Below are 20,641 nucleotides of genomic sequence, written 5' to 3' on the forward strand. Positions count from 1 at the left end.
GAAATAGTGAAGCCACAGAACAGCCCACCAAAATCTTGCCCTAGGTAAGAATTTGATGTTCCAGGGCTTTGCTATTTTCATCCTTCGATGTAGTTGGTTCGATATTATAACATTCAAAGTTTTTCAACTTCAATGTTATAATATAGACCCTTTTTACTCATATATAAAAAAACTGTTCTAATCTTTCACTTTCTGATAATTATACTGTATGTGGATCAGCTAAGGCAAATCTTTTACATATGCTACAGAACTGTAAGTGTACAAAGACATTATGGTCAACCTTACTACACAGGATTCAAACACTTATTTCTATTTCCTAACAGTTTGCAAATGTGCTTATATTACCTGCAAAAATTAAATTGCATAACATAAGTGCTCCTATCATTTGTTTTTTTCTTTTGTCTTTAAATATTAAAGAATTGGTGTAATCTGTCAGGTGTCAAGTGGTCAGAATGTGTCCTCTTAAATAAATATTACAAATCTTTATAGGGATCAACCTGACTAAAAATGTACTTAAAGCTTGGACTATCATGCCTAATATCTTATCACAAATTCTGTTTCTTTTCAGTTTCAGTTAAGTTTATCTATCATACTGTATTATTCATTCTAGTACGTTTCTTAAGTGTGTATTTCAGCTGTGAATCACTCACTTATGTTGGTGATGAGGCAGAAGAGAGTATATTTATAAGTTAAGTCAATACAATAAGTTGGGATATCAAGTATGTAAACAGTGTCTATCATTCGTAGTGTGTGTGTGTGTGTGTGTGTGTGTGTGTGTGTGTGTGTGTGTGTGTGTGTGTGTGTGTGTGTGTGTGTGTGTGTGTGTGTGTGTGTGTGTGTGTGCGCGTGTGTGCGTGTGTGTGTGTGTGGGTGTGTGTGGGTGTGCGTGTGTGTGTTTGTGTGGGCGTGTGTGTGTGTGTGTGGGGGGGGTGGGTGTATGTGTGTGTGTGTGTGTGTGTGTGTGTGTGTGTGTGTGTGTGTGTGTGCGTGGGTGTGTGTGTGTGTGTGTGTGTGTGTGTGTGTGTGTGTGTGTGTGTGTGTGTGTGTGTGTGTGTGTGTGTGTGTGTTTTATTTCTTTTTCAACTTCTTATTATATTTGCATTTATCTGTTAAAGGTTATGTAGACTTGTTGAAGATTATTAGTGAAATATTTTTGAAAAAAAAAAGAATGAAACAGTAGTGTCTGGCATTATTGACTAACTGTAATCCTTAGTGATTTACCAGAAAAAATTCAAAAGAAATATGAGAGATAGGGTAAAAATATGAACCAAACTCCTGGATTTTCTATATATCAGGTACAGATGAGAGGTATGATGCACTGGAAGGGGAAAGATGATAATGCAGTGATGCAAGCCCCTGAATGTCCTGGAATTATAACACAATATTATAAAAGTGGAAATGTGTGAACCCCGCACATCACCCTTCACAGACTCTCATTTTTTTCTGTATTACTGTTTAAGTATCTTCTGTTGATACCACCCATGACTTAGCACTGTGTTGTAAGGGGTTAGCAGAGTATTAATTCAGGGGCACCTTCTAGAAATAGGAAAAAAAATACTTGTCCCGTTCCCCCCTTTAAATAACCACATCAAACACATAAAGACATTTGACGACCTTTATTAAACTGTATTATACAATAAACTATATACACATAAAACCAACATTAGTTATCTTCCTCAGCAATGATGATCTCAGAGCAGCGTCACCACTCACCCTGGACGAACTTTACCTCATATCAGTGTACCTATTCACCCTGATACCTCCTCCACTGGGGTAGCGTATCTACTCACCCACATAAAGAGGCAGCATACCTTCTCACCTCACCAAACCATTAACCAATAACCACCTTCTTTGGAGGGGGAACATAAGAGGACAATCCTGTCCCTCTTCTCTGCCTCCAATTGCCCACATCTTCCATCCATATACAAAAAAGAGGAGGGTGGGAAGGCCACCAACTCACACTAAATGTGCCTACTTCCTTTAATCCCTAACACTTAATAGAGTCAGAAGTCCCACCTTCTCCTACCTCACTTCCTTTTCCATCTCCCTGTCTCCTTAACCCTTTCACCACCACAAACCCACTATCCTATCCAACTGCAATCCTCACCTTACTTTCTACCTCTATACCCTTCTCACATCCCTTTACCCCCTTACTCGAGGGACCGGGACAACTTAGTTTGTCCCAAACTACATTTATCTTTAATTATTAAAAGCATAGCATATTTCCAAATCTCTTGTCTCCAGTTAAGAATAGGTTTACAAAATGTCCATTTAGATAACAATAATTGAATGGATAAGAGTTACTTTCCCTACTTCGTTAGAGCCATAGGAAGTGAAGGTCTTCAGGCAGTCACTATATGTATTTCCGCTCCTATGGGCATTTATTAAAACAAGGATATTGGAGCTGCCATAATTTGTGGTACTACATCAGAAATTCCCCTTTAATGTACTTCATTAATTTAGAAATGGTATGATAAATGCAATCATGTCCCTTTGTTTTTACCTGAGATGTGAACTTTCTAGGCGTATTATTAATATCTAAATTATTATTTTATTTGTTCTTTCAGCATTCAGCCTTTCCTGTGGCTTTAATATAGATGTGAAAAATCCAAAAATATTTCAGGATGCAGCATCATCATTTGGGTATAAAGTAATACAGTATGGTAGTGTCGGAAGTGAAAGGTGAGTAATAATTACAGCACAGCTACTTAGTATTTATATATGATTGGAGATGTTATGATATGACAAAGTCATATTTATGAAAGTGTAGAGCAATGAAGATGGTGATTCTGAAAGGGTGTCATAAAGCAAACCTGATTATTACGTAGTGAGTTTGAGCATCGCCTCACTATTGTGCTGAATCTCATATGAAGAAGCTGGGTGTTATTTTTTGTTTTCATTTTGATAAACTCTTATGTTACTTTACGTTGGCATTTCAGAAACCTGTACTTTGACTTTTAATTTACATGAAATGTCTTTTCTGCTGTGGTTTAAATTCTTAGGCACTTGAGATGCTGTGTAAAAGGCTGGCCTTTATCCAGCAATGACCAGAATTATGATTCGGCACTCAGCACTTGTAGTTAAGTATAGATTTCAGAAGGACAATTCTTCCCAGCCCCTTGATGACTATGCTTGAGACATTAGATGTACGATAGCTTTTTGTTCTAGGAGAATTGTACTTCCTAAATGTTTAAATTACTTTTCTGCAGTACATTCTCAGTACACTTACCAAATCCTGAGACTTTCTTGTTTCTTTCCCTTCTACATACTGTCATACTTTATTACAAATTTAAAATTGGGTTACTAATGCATATTATTTTAACTTACTGCTTAATGTAATAGAAGGCCTGGCAGTATGACCCAACTGGTTCAGACTTTGACTATTAACAGGTTTAATCATGCAGTCGTTAATAAGCATTCATTAGTCTTTCTGTGAAATCTGTGATCATAGTTGCAGGTCATAGTTCAATGCTAGGTTAACAGTCAGCAGACTACTGTGAGACCAGTCAATAACCAAAGGTCAGAATCAAAGCCTGTACCTTATATCTGTGTGGGAAAGATCTTAACCATTGTCCCAATCCCCTGAATTTGACTACCAGCCTGTGTTTACAGATCACTCTCTGGAGGCACATATATCCAGTATCTTTATCTGTTTAATGCATGTCTAAACCAATGAATAGGTCTTCATTAAATTACTATTTACAGGTGGCACAGTGGTCTAATTAGCAACACTGCATCCTAGCTGTGCTGCCTTCTACCCAGAGTCTGCATATTCTCCTAGTTTTAGTGCAGTATTTCACTAGATTCTGTTGTTTCCACAAAGACTTACAGGTAGGTGAGCTGATGACATAAACTGCCCAAAAGTATTAATCTATTTATCTGTCTATCTATCTATCTATCTATCTATCTATCTATCTATCTATCTATCTATCTATCTATCTATCTATCTATCTATCTATCTATCTATCTGTCTATCTATCTATCTGTGTCTGTCTGTCTATCTACTTATGTATCTACCTATCTATCTATCTATCTACTTATATGTCTATTTATCTATTTATGTGTATATCTATCTATCTATCTATCTATCTATCTATCTATCTATCTATCTATCAGTCTATCTATCTCTATCTATCTATGTATCTATGTATCTATGTATCTATGTATCTATCTATCTATCTATCTATCTATCTATCTGTCTATCTATCTCTATCTATCTATCTATCTATCTATCTATCTATCTATCTATCTATCTGTCTATCTATGTATGTGTCTACTTATCTGTCTATCTATCTATCTGTCTATTTATGTCTATCTATCTATCTATCTATCTATCTATCTATCTATCTATCTATCTATCTGTCTATTTATGTGTCTATCTATCTATCTGTCTATCTATCTATCTATCTATCTATCTATCTATCTATCTATCTATCTATCTGTCTATTTATGTCTATCTATCTATCTATCTATCTATCTATCTATCTATCTATCTATCTATCTATCTATCTATCTATCTATCTATCTCCTGCGATAGACTAGTGATTCATTCCTATCCTAGACTGGCTCTTCCCTTTATGCACAAAGCTTGCTGGGATATGCTTTGATGTTCCTACATCCCACACTAGCATAAAACTGGTATGGAAAATGAATTAGTAATAAATGATTACTCAACATTCAACAAAGATCGCTTCTTAAGATTATACCTGGCTGGGACTTTCCACCAGTATAGCACAAACAGAACATAGTTTTTAAAAACTAGACTTAACTTCCTTACTTCTGTTCTCTAGAGTTATATACAGTAAGCAGGAGTCTGAGGTTCCTGACAGTTTTTTGTAACTTCAAATAAGCAGCAGTAAACAATAAGCAGCAGTAAACATCAAGATAATCATTAGCTTTGGCAACAAAGTAAATATTTTGATTACACTTTGGTTAACCATAGCACTACCACTTTTATCATTTAACCTTACAAGATATACAAAAAAAAAAGCTTCATTCTTAAGGTAAAGTTTTTTCTCAGCCAGGCATGTCATGTTAAAAGAAACCAGTGCATCAAATGAAACATGGCCATACGAGGCCCCACTAATTAAGAAGTTGACTTGGAGGAGCCCATATTTATTTAGACTTCATAATTTCATGTCAATCTGTATTATCACCATACAGTCTAGACCATAAAGCACCACACATTCCAAGAGTTCAGAAATTCAGTGCTCTAACTTATCTGATTACATGCAGGAATTAAAGCTCATTATATCCATCTGTTATATATTTCTGTAGCTAATGATAGCTGGGAAAAGGATGACCCTGAGATGACTGTGCAGCTGAAAAGGGATTTAGCAAACAACATGGACTGTTTACCCAACCAAAGTAAGAAACACATCAAAAATGAAAAATCTCACACTACATTAAGATGTAATCATAATATTTGCTTATTTGTTAATTTATTAGTATTTGTTTACCGGGATATAAGTTGCCCCTTTTCAATGGAGGTCTGCAGATAAAAGCTCCAAATATAATTTGGGTACAAAAGGTTAAAAAAAACTATGCCTTTTAAGCAATTTAGCAGAATAAATGGAAATACAGTATAGTAAGTAAATATAAACAGAGTTTTACAAAAGATAACAATACCTATCAATAGATTAAAAAAAATTGTAAGTCATGAATAAAATGTAACACATGGGTACAACCATAGTTCAAAATAAACAAAGTACAAGGAAAGGAATAGGAAAGTAATTTGTGAGAGCACACTTTTAAAAAGTGAGATCTGAGGAAATTTTTTTTAAGTAGCATGGGGTTAGAAGCGATGGTTCTACAGCACTGTGCCAGAGGAGCAAGGTGAAAATACAAGTTTGAGAGGCACCACCTGTGAAATAGGTACAGGTGCCTACATAGAAATTAAATCCAGCAATGGATGTGGTAGAGTTTGAAATAGATGATAAGTGAGAAGAAGCTTGGGCAAGAGTGAGTGAGAAGGTTTAGGATTATTGTCAGTAAAAGTGGCTGTAAGGTGCCAGTGTATGGCTTGTAGATGAGCAGAGGGAGATACAAAAGGGATGTGATGTGAAAGGGGGTGAAAGAAGAGGACAGAGAAAAAGCAATGCAAGTGAGACAGAAGATTCTGTATCTGAATAGGAGTGTGAAATAAAAATATGTGGGGGGGTGAGGAGAAGAGCAGGAAGTGATGTAAGTGGTTTAAGGAGAAAGGATGACGGAGACACGGGCTGTAGATATAATATGTCAGTATGGAGTGTCCTTAGCTAGTGTGAAGGATGGTGCAGCTTTTACTACACTCTATGGACAGACTGCACTTTTTGTCCAGCCAGAACATGAGCAGGAAAACAGCCATGTATGTTAGGTGCTGTTTTAACTGAGACTTCAAAGATTTCACCTAAAGTATTTGTTTAAGGACAGGTGGGATTTTTTTATTTCAGATATGTAGGAGAACTACAGGGTCACTGGCAGAATTGTTTGATTTAGTTATTAGGAGTAGTTTTATGTACTGAGTGAGGAGGCCTGTTTGTTGAGTAGTATTGAAGGCTGTGAGTTAGTCTAGGGCTTTTATCACATTTGTACACAGTTACATGTGGTAAATAGTTAAAGGTGAGTCACAGAGTGAGACGGTTCAAGCTAGTATAGTTTGGTGCTTCACAATGGTGAGATCTGTACGTCACTTTAGTAAATTTCACTACCTTGTTGTAGCATTGCTGGTACGGGATGCCATAACATTAATGAGAGCTGGGGCTAAATGGAGGAGAGTTGGAAGAAGGGAAGTTAAAGAAATGCATTTTATAGCATTATTTGTTAGATGACCTTTTATCCTGTAAAGGATGTCAATTTTTTGGTGACTAACATCTTTTACATGTTATTCAGTTTTCAAGTTGTCATCAATTATTACACCTAGCAGTTTAGTGTGGATTACTAATTTAATGTTTATGTTGCTCATGGGGTTAGAGTGAAATGGATTTTTGAGTAGAAAGTTGTTTTGGGGTGACTAGGATTCGTTTGGATATTTTTAGGGGGGTTTAGAAGTTGAGAATCAGATAGTTAAGTTTTAGTAAAAGTAAGTGAATCCCAGGTTAGTTGTTGGAGTGTATCCATTTTTAACTGCACAATTCAGAGTGGAGTCATCTGCATGTTGGATAATTAAGTATGTTTGCTTGCTGAGTGGAGGTCATTCACAGATATGTTAAATATGAGAGGGTCTAGAACAGAGCCCTGGATGACTCCAACTGCTATAAGAAAGTAGGGAGAGATGTTATTTTGCTATTTTACAGCCTGTTGTCTGGAGGACATGTTGCTTTCAAGCCAATTATGTGTGGATGTTTGCTAGACCAAAGTACATATGTGTATAAGATTATCATGTTTCTTTACTGTAAAATGCCATCCTTGTGAGGCGTCATCTATGAATTGTTCTATATAAAGTACACTGCACATTCATTGTGTGTTCTTGCATTGCACTGATCAGATAAGATAAAAGCTCTAAGCAGTATGAACATCATTAGATGCCTCAATAAGAACGAATCTGAAGTCTGTCATTGTCACTGCGTTTTGTACAGCTACCACAGGTATGCCTTGCAGTGAGATGCAGTCTGAAGTTAATTATCAGTTAACCAGCTTATTATGATTATTAATTAACCAGCTGAAATTTCATGGTCCAACATGCTACTAATAAAAAAAAAAAACTGCAGAAATGGCAGTGACAACAGAGAGAGGTAGGTGTTCTTCATTAGATTACTGTTCAAGTTCCCATAACTACATGGACATGTCCTGCTAAGGATGTTGCATGTCTGGCCAGTCTACAAAGCTTCAAGCTTCTTCCTCATGCACTGTACTTCTACCCACAGCATGAGAGTAAGTGCTGGTACCACTCTACATGAAGGTACAGGTACACCAAATCTCAGAAGTTTCATGATGTGTGCACGCCTGTGCAGACTTCTGTTCGGCTTATTAATGAGAACATCAACAGTCACCTTCAAATACAGCTTCAGGCAGATAAGTATCCTTGTTAGGGAACATTACTTTTCTCTGAATATTTTATACATAAACACAACTTATGTGTGTGTTAGAAAGGGGAAACATTCCTGTGGTAGACAATATATATATATATATATATATATATATATATATATATATATATATATATATATATATACACACACACAAGTTGTGTTTTTTAGGAATAACACAACATGAGTGCATATAAAATCTACCTTTCTTTTACTCTTAAGACATTAGAGATTAAAAGAAAAAGGTTTATTTTAGTTTATATGATGCTGTTTTACCAAATGTGTAGTATTGTCTTGCTAGATAATTGAATTGAAAACTGTTAACTTCAGTTAAATATAACTAGTATTAAATTGATAAGGTGGTAGCTGAGGTACTGCTGCTTAGGGTAGGGGGTTAACTTGAGTGGTAAATACTACTCTAAGTTGGAGTTTATAACTCCAGGCTGGATGCAAGGTTTAATCCTTACATTATTTTCACTTGTTCATTGTTATTTGTATATAGTTTTGACATCCACAATATATTTTGTACATTCATTGTCACGACAAACAAAATTGAATCCTATACAAAATCCCATAAGAGATTCAATAAATACAGCTATATTTAAAGGTACACCTAAAGGAGGAGATGTAACATTACTTATCTTGTTATTTGTTATTTTGATCATAAGATTCTTAAGTTTTAAAAATGCCAAATGACATCTTTAAAAGGAATTTCTTTAAACATTAATGGATTGAATAATCCATGTAAAAGGGCAAGCCTAATAAGATACATTAATTTACATAAGGCCAACTTAGTCTTCCTACAAGAAACCCATCTCTTGAAAAAGATATTGATAAACTAGCCACAAACAAATATACAGTATTGGTTAGTTCAGAGCACACTCAGAAAAAAGAGGAGTGGCTATTTTATGGAATAAAAGTATGCCCATTCCTAAAACCATTAAGTCTTATCAGGATGACAAAGGAATGTTTTGTATGGTTACAATACAAATTAATGGGAATACTTACACTTTAATTAATGTATATTGGATACCTGGAATTGGTATTAATACAGTGAAATATCATCTTGATAAGATCATATCATTCTCTATAGGAGATATTATTTTAGCTGGTGATTTTAATTGTATACTACATGAAAGTGATACTACCACTATAGGAAAAGAAGAATTACATCTAATGCAAAACATTTAAATGATTTTGCTAATTCTTATCATTTGAAGGATATTAATAATCAGATAGATTCAAAATCATTACCATACACCTTTTTTCTAACAGATACAAAACTTATTCAAAAATAGATAGGGTCTTTATTTCTAACCAGATGGTAACAGATTTAATTAATTCCAAAATCATTTCATGTCCTATATCTGATCATAATTCAATTGTTTTTGAATTCATGATAAAAAATACTCATAATGTTCAGATCAAAAGGATACCAGCATACTTAACTCAACTAAAAGACTATAAAGAATATATACTTTCAGAAGTAAAACATTTTTTAGACATAAATAATACTCCTGAAGTCTCCATTGTTTTATGTTTGGGATGCCTTAAAATCATATCTATATGGACAAAGTATCAGATGGTATAATAATAAAAGGAAATCTTGGGATAAGGAATTGTTAGATATTCAAAGTAAATTAGACTTGTATAAACATAATAATAAAGAAAATATTATGGACAAGAAAGTTATTGAAGAAATAAACAAACTAAATGAGAAATACAAAGAAATTTTAACTCATAAAGTTAAAATAACTTTAGAGAAATACAAGTTTTTGTCTTATTCAATAAGCCCCAAATACTTACATAGACTTAAAAATAAAACCAAAAGGTTGAATAAACAAAACCATATCAAAGAAATATTTTCTCTAAGGAAAAAGAAGAATGTTTCTAGTATACCAGAAATACTAGATGAATTTAGAAATCACTTTCACAAAATTAACCATAATAATATTAACATGGAACCTAAAGATAAAATAAAGGAGTTTATAACCACAAATATGAATAAAAAGCTTAATAAACAACAGATTAAACTATTGGACAAGAGTAATTCATATACAGAAGTTATTACACAAATAAATAAGCTTAAATCAAACAAAGCACCGGGTAATGATGGTATTATACTAGAGATATATAAAATCCTTTCTAAAAATACATATTCATTAATACATAAGGTTTTTATTTTGGCCCAAACTGAGTTAATAACCCCCCCCATCTTGGCAATATACATTTATTTCGCCAATTTTAAAACCTAATAAAGATCCAACTAGATGTTCTTCATATCGGCCCATCTCATTACTTAATGTTGATTATAAAATGTTTATGAGTATCTTTGCTGATAGATTGAAGACAATCATTCCCGGCATTATAGATATAGATCAGACAGGCTTCATTGTAAATAGAAATACTTTTGATAATATAAGAAGAACTTTAACATTAATAGATTTTGCAAATAGGAAAAGAAAGATTTAACACTTATTAGTCTTGATATAAGTTCAGCATTTGATTCAGTAAGTTGGGACTATCTGTTTACCTTAATGAAGTGCACAAACTTCTCAGATACATTTGTAAATCTAATTGAACATTTATACAAAGGAACGTTGGCTTATATTAAGGTAGGAACATATGTTTCACAAAAAATACCCATTCTTAAAGGTACAAAACAAGGATGTCCACTTTCTTCACTATTATTCACTTTAGTAATGGAGCCTTGGGCTAATTTGATCAGAAACAGTACTGACATAGAGGGTTTTGAAATAGATGAAAATACAACATGCAAAATTCAACTTTTTGCAGATGACGTTCTAATTACATCAGCAGGATCTAATTCTTCTATACAGTCTCTATTTGATAACATGATGAATTTTAAAAGTATTTCTGGTCTAATATTCAGTGAAGAAAAATTTAAAATACTACCTATATATACACGAAAAAATATTCTCATTAGTGATTTTACTAAATATTACCCAATTCAGGTCAGATAACTTATTTAGGTATAATACTATCTAAAGATATTAAATCTATTATATATAATAATTATAATACCTGTTTTCTTAATATACAAAATCTTTTTAATACCTGGAATAATATGTTTTTTACTATGGAGGAGAGACTTACAATTATTAAAATGATAATATTCCCCAAGATTTTATACTTAATACAATCAATAATACTTCCACCTACAAAAATAATTATCAAGAAACTGAACACACTAATGTTAAATTACTTATGGGCACCTAATAGACCTAGGATTGCATTAAAGAAACATACTAATAGCTGGTCTCAAGGGGGTATTTCTTTTCCAGACTTTAATTTATATACTATCTCTTCTATTGTAAAAGTTATTACTTTATTAATAGATCAGTCATATGTCACAAAATGGAAAGATTATTGGGAGCTAATTAGTATGCACTTCATGAAAATCTCCTTAACACATAAAAATATGATTGTAAATAACTCCATGTTATGGTTACTAAAGGAATTTTGTACTTCACCTATTACACCTAAACATATGGTTTGTTACCCATTAAATATTATTATTAGTTATCGTAACTTTATATTCATGCACCCTAAGTATAGGGAATGGAATTTTATTGTATTTCCTATAATGTATACTCAGGGTATGCTTTTGTCATCTACTTCTGAAGGAACTCATTTAGCTATAGATAATGATCTAAATTACTGGTATCAGTTGATATCTGATAATAAAGTTAAAAATCTAGATTTCTTAAAACAAGAATTTGATCTAAGAGAAACTTGCTGGTTAGAGGTTCAGACCTTTAGACAACATCTCATTAATAAAATAGATTTAATGTCTATAACTGTTAAAGAATCTATTCCAACACTGATTGATTACTTGATATTAAATTTACAACATAAAGTTTCTGATAAAGGTAAACTTTCATACATACATAAAGTTATCAGACAAGAAACTTTTTACAGTGTAGATTCATACTGGAATTATTTCACTTCTATTAATGGGGACCCAACAAATCAACAAGATAAACAATATATATTGGAATCTGCTTATAGAACTACGTCTTCCATTGTCTGGAGACTTTATACATGGAAATTTTTACATAGATCTTTTATACACCTTTGATGATGAATAAAATAAATAATAAAGATAATCTATGTAAGAGATGTAATGTAGAAATTAATGCTGACTGGGCTCATATGTTTTATGACTGTATAAAATTGAAAGAATACTGGAAGTCAATAAATGAATTTTGCAGGCTCTTTTACAGATAATTTCATTATTTCTAAATCTCTTATATTATTCAACACACCTGTACCTCAAAGTGTTAAAAAGGTTAAGCTTCCCTTGTTATGGTCTATTCTAGCAGTGGCTAGGAAAATAATAACTAGAAATTGGATTTCAAATACACCTCCTTCGTTCAATGAATTTAAAAATGTTATGAATATAGTGTGCCATATGGAAATAAACACAATTAGGACTAGAACAAATAGAAAAACATCTTATTTTATTGTATGGGATAATTTACAAAATTTGTTAAAAATTTTTAATTTCAATAGCATGGTATTTTAGTTTAATTAATTGATCTGATTGTAGTGGATGTCTTTGTAAATACTTTAGTTGTTTTGTTGAATATTATAATAATACCTATTTTTAATTACTTGTATAAAATTGTTATGATATTTCTCTTATATGTTAAAACAATAAACCTGTTTTGAAAAAAAAAAAGACATTAGAGAGTGGGTGAAATTATTACAAACTTTCTTGTGACAAAGTGCATCAGACTTGGTGTGAGTGACCAAAACATCAGACTTCCCTTTAATAGACCTCTCCCCTCAACAGAAAAAGAAATTGGCTAAAGAAGGTAGCAAAGTGTAACATATCAGTCTGGGATTAATTACTTCAATGATGTACCTTTACAGACAGGCTGTATCTCCCAGTCTGTCTGGCACATCCCCTCTGAGTACCACAAAGGACTGGGAACATTGCATGTCCATGCAGACAGCATGTCAGGTTGAACTCACCAGGAAGGGGGAGCACCACAATTTATGCTGTCTTAAGGCAAGGTAGGCATACAACAACTACAGATGAGGGAAGACATCACCAGGTTGCTAATGGAGGTCTGGCCTATGGGTTCTTCTCCCAAAACTATACAGCTTGAGACCTTTAAGAAGTGCTCACAAAAACTTACTCCTGCTACCTCTTTTCTGCAAAAGGGTTCCAAGGAGGAGTGATGCAACCTTGTAGAGGGCTTATTTAAAGATCGTCAGTCTCTCCAGCCATCTCTTCCAGTTTTTATTCTTGGAAAAAGAAACAGATCCACATCTTCCTATAAAGAGAAAGTTTTCTTTGAATCTGTTAATAGAGTTAGATTACACCTCTCAGTTATCTTCCCCTATTCTTTTGTGAGTTTAAATCTGAAGATACTCTTTCCACAGATTCTCCTAATGAAGACATATCTTTTGGAAATACAATCTCCAAAAAATATTCTGCTAAGTGGGATAGAAGGGATTGTTAGAATCTCAACAAAGACATCACAGACTTCTAAGTATGGAATTCCCAATACCAGAAGACATATCCCCTATATTAGGGGACTTAGAGGATACCTTTAATACACCATCTGTCTCCATAGTCTCTCAACCCCCTATTCCCAAAAGCCTGACAATTTGCACATACATTTCTCTGTAAGAACACTGTTGTAGACTCTGCTAAAATTTCCTTGGGTGGGACAGACCTACAAAATATTTTTCTTCTGCCATCACTGTATCACATGAAATGGCAGAAGAAAGTTTATGCTTCATCTACTTTGGCATTCACAGTAGCTGATTGCAAAGCATACATGTAAAATATGTATTACTCATGTTTCTCAATATGCAGCCGTCTCTATCTAGCCTTCCCAAATTCAAGGCTAAATATGGTTTAATTGATATGCTACATTTCCTTCCCAAGTCACTGAGAACCCCACAAAGTGTATATATGATGCAGTCAATGCTAATTCAAGGGCTACTGCTACAAGTACAGTGATGCACAGAAATGACTGGGTCAGACTGCAGCATTTTCTTGGGATATAAATGTTCAGTTTCTAAATGCCCCTCTTGATAAATATTTTCTTTTATGAATTCTTTAGCTGACGTTCTTTTTAAAAACTGGAAAGAGAGAGGAATGTTGATGCTGGAAGACAAGCAACTCTTTCTGTCAGCTATTCCCAAGTACCAAAGGACTCATCTCTCTATCCCTGAATATTTATTTCAAAAGCTATTTAAATCTACCCAGCAAAAATGTATTACAACACTTTTATAAAAATTACAAGGTAACACAAAAGGAAAAGCATTGACTGTTGGTATCTCTTAACCCCCAATCCTCAAGCCTGGCCATCCTTCCTAGATTGCTGGCAATTTCTTCCACTATCTATGTATCAGGAAACACACTCAGATGTTTTGGTTCTGAAAATAATTCAGCATGGTTACAAACTTCAGTGAACATCCCTTCTTATCCGAGCAAGTCACCCTTTCTCCAAAGAAACAAATAAATATGTTCTTTCAAATTCTTTCAGGTCAATTGTCCCAGTGAGTGATACAGGCAGATTCCATTTCCCAATGTCTATTCAAGAATACTTTTGGTTTCCAGAAAAGAAAGCACCTGGAGACGAATGTTAGACATTCAAGACTAAGTACGTTTTTCCTGCTTCCAAACTTCAAAATGTACACCATACAAATTTTCCACCACCATCATCCAGTGTTTTTCTGATGATGCTACACCTCAAATATTCCTACCTACCCTATACAAACATTAAATAAATAAATAAATAAAACAATAAATAAATAAATAACCAGCACAATGTTTTCTAAGATTCTTTGCCTTGGGATTACACTTTCCATTTACATCTTTAACCTTTGACCGTTCCATCACCCCAAGCATCTTTACAAGGTGTCTTGTTCCCATCATAGCATTCCGTAGACTTCACAGTTACCCCTATTTAGATGGATGCCTTGTTACAGCTTCCTCTGACCAAGACATTTTGTCATTCTTCCACTTTATTATCCACATTTTCAGCAGCCTAGGCTTCAAGCTAAACAAGTCATGTTTAACCCCTTCAAAAAGTTTAGTTGTTCTGTACTGCCACATATTACAACTTTTCTACTCCCACATAAAGTGTTTTCTTACAATCACTGCTTTTTATCCCTGGATAATCAAAACAACTCTACAGCAAAGGAATTGCCCAAGGTTCTAGGCTATATGACCATGTCCATTCTAATGATACCATTTGCTAGACTTCACATGACAAAAATTCAGTGGTTCTGTAAATTTGTTTGGGCACAGCATCTGCATCCACTACCTTTCCCAGTCCTGGTTCTCAAGTTCTTCAAGAAAGATATCATCAGGAGGGTGGGCCAAGTCCTTCTAAATCCATGTCTCCATCTCTTCCACCCTCACTATCTCAGTCAGTCACCAGAGATGACTCAGACTTTGTATAGGGAACAGTTTTGTCAGGTGTTTATGTTCCGGGGTAGAGTCAAGTACTAGGTGACCTAGGCAGCTGTCTAGGGTTGGCTGCTTGCTGGGGGGCTCATAAAGGTTAAAAAAAATTCTCACTACGGCTGTTCACCAACAATTACACTGCTGCTTTCCAGGAAGTCTGTAAATGTACATTAAAGAAAAAACACTTTCATATGGCAGCTGCTCTACAATGGTTACACTACTGTCCAGGAAGTCTCTCTCACATTAGAGCCAATGGCTCAAATACTAGTGGCTTATATGAACAGCCAATGAAAATGAGGCTTATTTGAGATTCATGCTCAAAGTGAGGTATTTTACCAGCACGATTTTAAAATTAGAATTAGTATTGCAGCCTGTATTTGTTTATTTATTTTAAAATTAATAGCGGAGCTATTTTAATATTGATGAGACACCAGCATGTAGGAGTAGATATTTGCTGGAACAGAGGATAGCATTGGACGCAGCAGTTTTTGCAAAATTGTCATTCACTGGATAACACCATGAATTGGACTACACAGTCGGTGGAATAGGGTCTACAGGTAGGTCTGTGTGTGTGTGTGTGTGTGTGTGTGTGTGTGCGTGTGTGTGTGTGTGTGTGTGTGTGTGTGTGTGTGTGTGTGTGTGTGTGTGTGTGTGTGTGTGTGTGTGTGTGTGTGGGTGTGTGTGTGTGTGCGTGTGCATGTGCGTGTGGGTATGCATGTGCGTGTGCGTGTGCGTGTGCGTGCGTGTGTGTGTGTGTGTGTGTGTGTGTGTGTGTGTGTGTGTGTGTGTGTGTGTGTGTGTGTGTGTGTGTGTGTGTGTAAAAGCACAGTCTGGATGGAATCTCTACCCTACCTAAAACAACTTATTCCTGAAAATCATAGCTTTCAACAAATCCCAGACAAATCCAGAAATAATTAGGAACAATCAGGGACACTTTTAAAATAGTAATTCTATTAACCTGAGATATTGACTGAATAAGAGAAAGTGAATTAATATACATTTTTTATGTAAAAGGAGTCTATAACTCTATTGTCATTTTTTCTGTGTAATTCACCAGCTTTTCACCAATAAGCCACCAGTTTTAGGAGGGATTAGAGGGCTGGAGATAAAATTTATTTAAAATCAGAAGCATCCCTGACAGAAAATCTCTAACCACTTGATGTTACTCAATTCAAGTGACGACTGACTGAAGCACAGGTGAGTGTGTAGAATTATTAAATCAATGAATAAAGAAATGTTGATTTGGATGGTGGTGCTTGAGGAAATTCCAGCACTACTCTATCATTAAGACACACATTCTATTTCATTATTAAATAAAACTATATTTATATATATTTTGCCATGGGAACAAGATGGCACACACTAATGCTACTAACATTACTTCTCAAGTAACTGACATTTAAAACGAAGAGCAATCAGCCTGTGAGAGTTTCTTTTTCAGTAAAATGTTTGTTTTCAGGTTACCATATTTAATCCACTGATGTAAGATTGAGGTACTTTCCATAGGAATATCTTATTTTCAGTATATAAAAAATAAAAATAACTGAATATGTTTCTATAACCGCATAATACATTTTAATTAAAATACATGACACTGTAAAATGAGTTTATTTTACAATAAGTCTGTATTATGTGCATATTTCTTTACATTATTCATTCTCTGTTATTGGTAATATGGTAGAATAGTATTACAGAGATGTGTGCTGCTAAATATCACACATAAGACACTTGTTTTTATGAGTCCCATCAGAATTACTTGATCTAGGGGTGTAAACTTTGCTTAAGACATAAATAAGGCATGTTGGAAGGACTGGTATGTGTCTCAGAGAATTATCCTTAGCAGTGGCACAGAGACAATTTGCTGATTCTGTTGTTGTAGCAGTTATGAGAATCTGGACAAGGGCGGGGGGTTAGTGATTTTGGACACACCGGATTATAATAGGAAAATTAAAATACTTCTATCAACAGACAACTATGAGGTATCTTCACTTAATGGGTATAATAAATCTGTTCAATTTATTAAAAGCTTTTTAAATGAATTACTCATTGAGGCTAGAATTGATTTACAGACCTTTAATTATTTAACAATAGAAGCTCCAAGAGTACCTACCATATTCGGTGTGCCAAAGATTCGCAAGAATAGTTTAGACCCACCCTTTAGACCAATAGTGAATGGTAGAAGATCTTCCACTTATGCTTGCACCAAACTGGTTGACAGCATTTAGAAAAAAATATGTAGTAATGGATGAGTGGATAGTGAAGGATTCATGGGCATTCTTAGAACGAATTAATAGTTTAGATTTCCAGCAAGAGTATAATTTTATTACTGTTGATGTGAAAGAGTTATATACTAGCATACCACATCAGTTAGGTATCGACTGGGTAATAGCAAATTTGCAAGATAAGAATGCCCCAGTTGATGAAATGTTTTTAGTGCGTGAATTATTGGATGTCATCTTATCATATAACTTTGTTCTCTTTGACAACCAGTATTATGTACAAAAGAAAGGAGTTGCTATGGGATTCCCTTGCTGCTCCAGTTTTGCTAATCTGGTGATGTCAACTTGGGAAAATGAGTTAGTGTTTGGCAACAATTTTCTTAAAAGAGTAATTAAACTCTATGTCAGATTTATAGATGATATCTTTATGTTGATTCTGGGTAATGAGGAGGTAGCAATTAAAATAATTAATATTTTTAATGAAAGCACACAATTTTTACAATTCACGTACAACTACAATTCAGAATGTATTCCATATCTGGATGTAATGTTGAGTAAGAACATGCAGCTTAAGGAAAACCCACATAGTCCAATACATTTTTATACTTCACTAGTGCTCATCCTTTGCATCAGAAAAAGTCGATGGTTAAAGGTCAGCTAGTTAGGGCTGCACAAATGATAACCACTGAGGACAGATTTGAACAGGAGTGTTTAAATTTAAAACAAATGTTTTTAAATAGGGTATATCCTATCTGCCTAGTGGAATCATTAATTGAAGAAGTTAGGTTTAAAAGAATAACTGGGTATTTCAAACCTATTCTTAAGCAGCAGACTTTTAACAATGCAGTTAATGGTGTTCACCAACGGTTGTCGCAAGGCTGTATTTGGTGACACAATCTGACAATGTAGAATTTAATTTAGCATGTACTTTGAGATTCTCACTTGACTTTATTAAAGAAATATTAATGAAGAACTGGGCTATTTTAAATGACGACCACACATTAATGTCTAAATTTGGTAATGTTCCAAAAGTTATATGGAAAAAAGGTACCAACTTTAAGGAATTGTTTAATAGGAACAATTTCAGCACGGCATCGCATTCTAAAGTAGGTATGATGCAATGTGGCAATTGTCCCTTTTGCCACCATATGATTTTGGGTTCAAAAACAGTAATTAATGGGGTAAATATTAACATCAAAGGCAAATTTAATTGTAGTTCAAAAGGAGTTGTATATCTAGCAACCTGCCAATGTTGTCCCTGTTTTTACATAGGGAAAACAGAGTGCAGGTTAAGAGATAGAATTTATGAACATATGAGATGTATTAATTTACATAAAGAAGATAACACTCTGGCTAGACACATTATGGACCATCCTGAGCATAAATTTTTCTTCAGGGTGATTCATCAAACTAAACAGGAAATAAGAGGAGGTCCTTTTAATTTACTTTTAGAAAAAATTGAACTCCTATGGCAGCTCAAGCTTAATGCCTTTATATACCCAGGTCTTAACGAAAAATGCTCACTAATGTGCATATTAAAGCTCAAAAGTTTAGAAAGGTAATTCAGTCATTGACAGTTATTATTTGATTTTAATACTATTCATTAATATTGTTTATTATGTTACTTAAAAATATTATAGTGAAGTTTGTTATTTAGTCAGAATTTAGTCTCAACTTTTTGCATTCATATTTATGCATACAAACATTTTCACATATTCATATATATATATATATATATATATATATATATATATATATATATATTTACATTTATATTTACATTCATTCTTTCTCATGAGAGATTTCAGGGTTAGTCTGTTTTATGTTTATTGCTGTTCATTATTGTTATGTATTTTTGCAATGTCTCACATATTTTAACTTATTAAGTTTTATAGATTTCATTATTAGTTTTGACAATATATGTATAACACAATACATATATTTTTGATTTTTGAAAGTTCTGATATTTTGTTATTTAATGATAGTTTAGTAATAATTTTAATTTTTATTTTCAGTCAAGGTGGTATATGTAGTTTTTATCATTGGGCATAGATAACCTCTTCACATCATGTTTAACACGTCTCTTAGCTCAGCTGCATATTGTATAAGTGTAAAGAGCCTGTCACTTTAAATATTTGAATTAGGAGCATCAGTTTTTAAACATTTGGCGGGCTCTGCATTTATATATATGAAGAGCTATGTAGTGGTTAACGTTTGTCTTTTTGTTTTCTGAAGAAGTCCAACCAGAGGAGTGGACGAAAAACATTTTTTACAAATATTTTTATAAAGACTTTTAACGTTTAAAGATATTAAAAGCGTATTCCCGCAACATTTGCCTTAGCGGTTTTGGTTTTCGTCGTAGCAGTTGCTTTATTACATAACACTGGCATATTTTCATGATAAGCATTTGGTAAGACGTCAAATTTTCATAAACCCAGCAGTTACATTTTAATTGGTAGTGTATTTGATGAAAAATGATGGTTCTGAAATAAACAGCATTCCTATGACTTGTCAAACAGAGTTCATGAATATGCTCTCTTCTCAGAACTAAAATGTACTATTTTAGTTACTGATAGTTTTGGTGCATGACACTGCACAGGCATCTGGACATTCTTACTTACAGTCTTTGGTTGTTCAATTCCTCATTAGCTTGCAATGTTTAAGCTCGCACAAGCAATTTACCAGTATTCTTACAATCACTTTGATAAACCTTTTTGCATAAATTACTTGGGGGTTCCCTTTCAAATTTATCAGTTTCTAAAATGCCATCATTTTATTTTGGTTACTTAGTATTCTAATCATACATTTAAATTCTTTAGATGAGACGTGTGCTTTAATGATTTTACCTAAAATAAATGTGCAATTATGAGTTTTCATTGCTTGTGTTTCTGAAGACATACCAGACCTAGCTGGCAACTCCTTTAGTACACAGCTTTATTAAACTTAGTTTAGTAAACAAC

General features: G+C 33.8%; 1 protein-coding gene across 1 annotated transcript in view; it reads left to right on the plus strand.

Moving 5' to 3' along the window:
- The window catches only part of LOC122814496 (integrin alpha-M-like), a 935,681-nt gene that overhangs the window by 49,605 nt on the left and 865,435 nt on the right, over positions 1-20,641 (plus strand). Inside the window, exon 3 of the mRNA XM_044087070.1 lies at positions 2,568-2,682. Coding sequence (XP_043943005.1) covers positions 2,568-2,682 — 115 coding nt within the window. The remainder of the gene's footprint in view (positions 1-2,567; positions 2,683-20,641) is intronic.

Source organism: Protopterus annectens, chromosome 10.part0, assembly GCF_019279795.1.
Source record: "Protopterus annectens isolate FY-2018-M chromosome 10.part0, PAN1.0, whole genome shotgun sequence".
Lineage (NCBI taxonomy): Eukaryota > Metazoa > Chordata > Ceratodontiformes > Protopteridae > Protopterus > Protopterus annectens.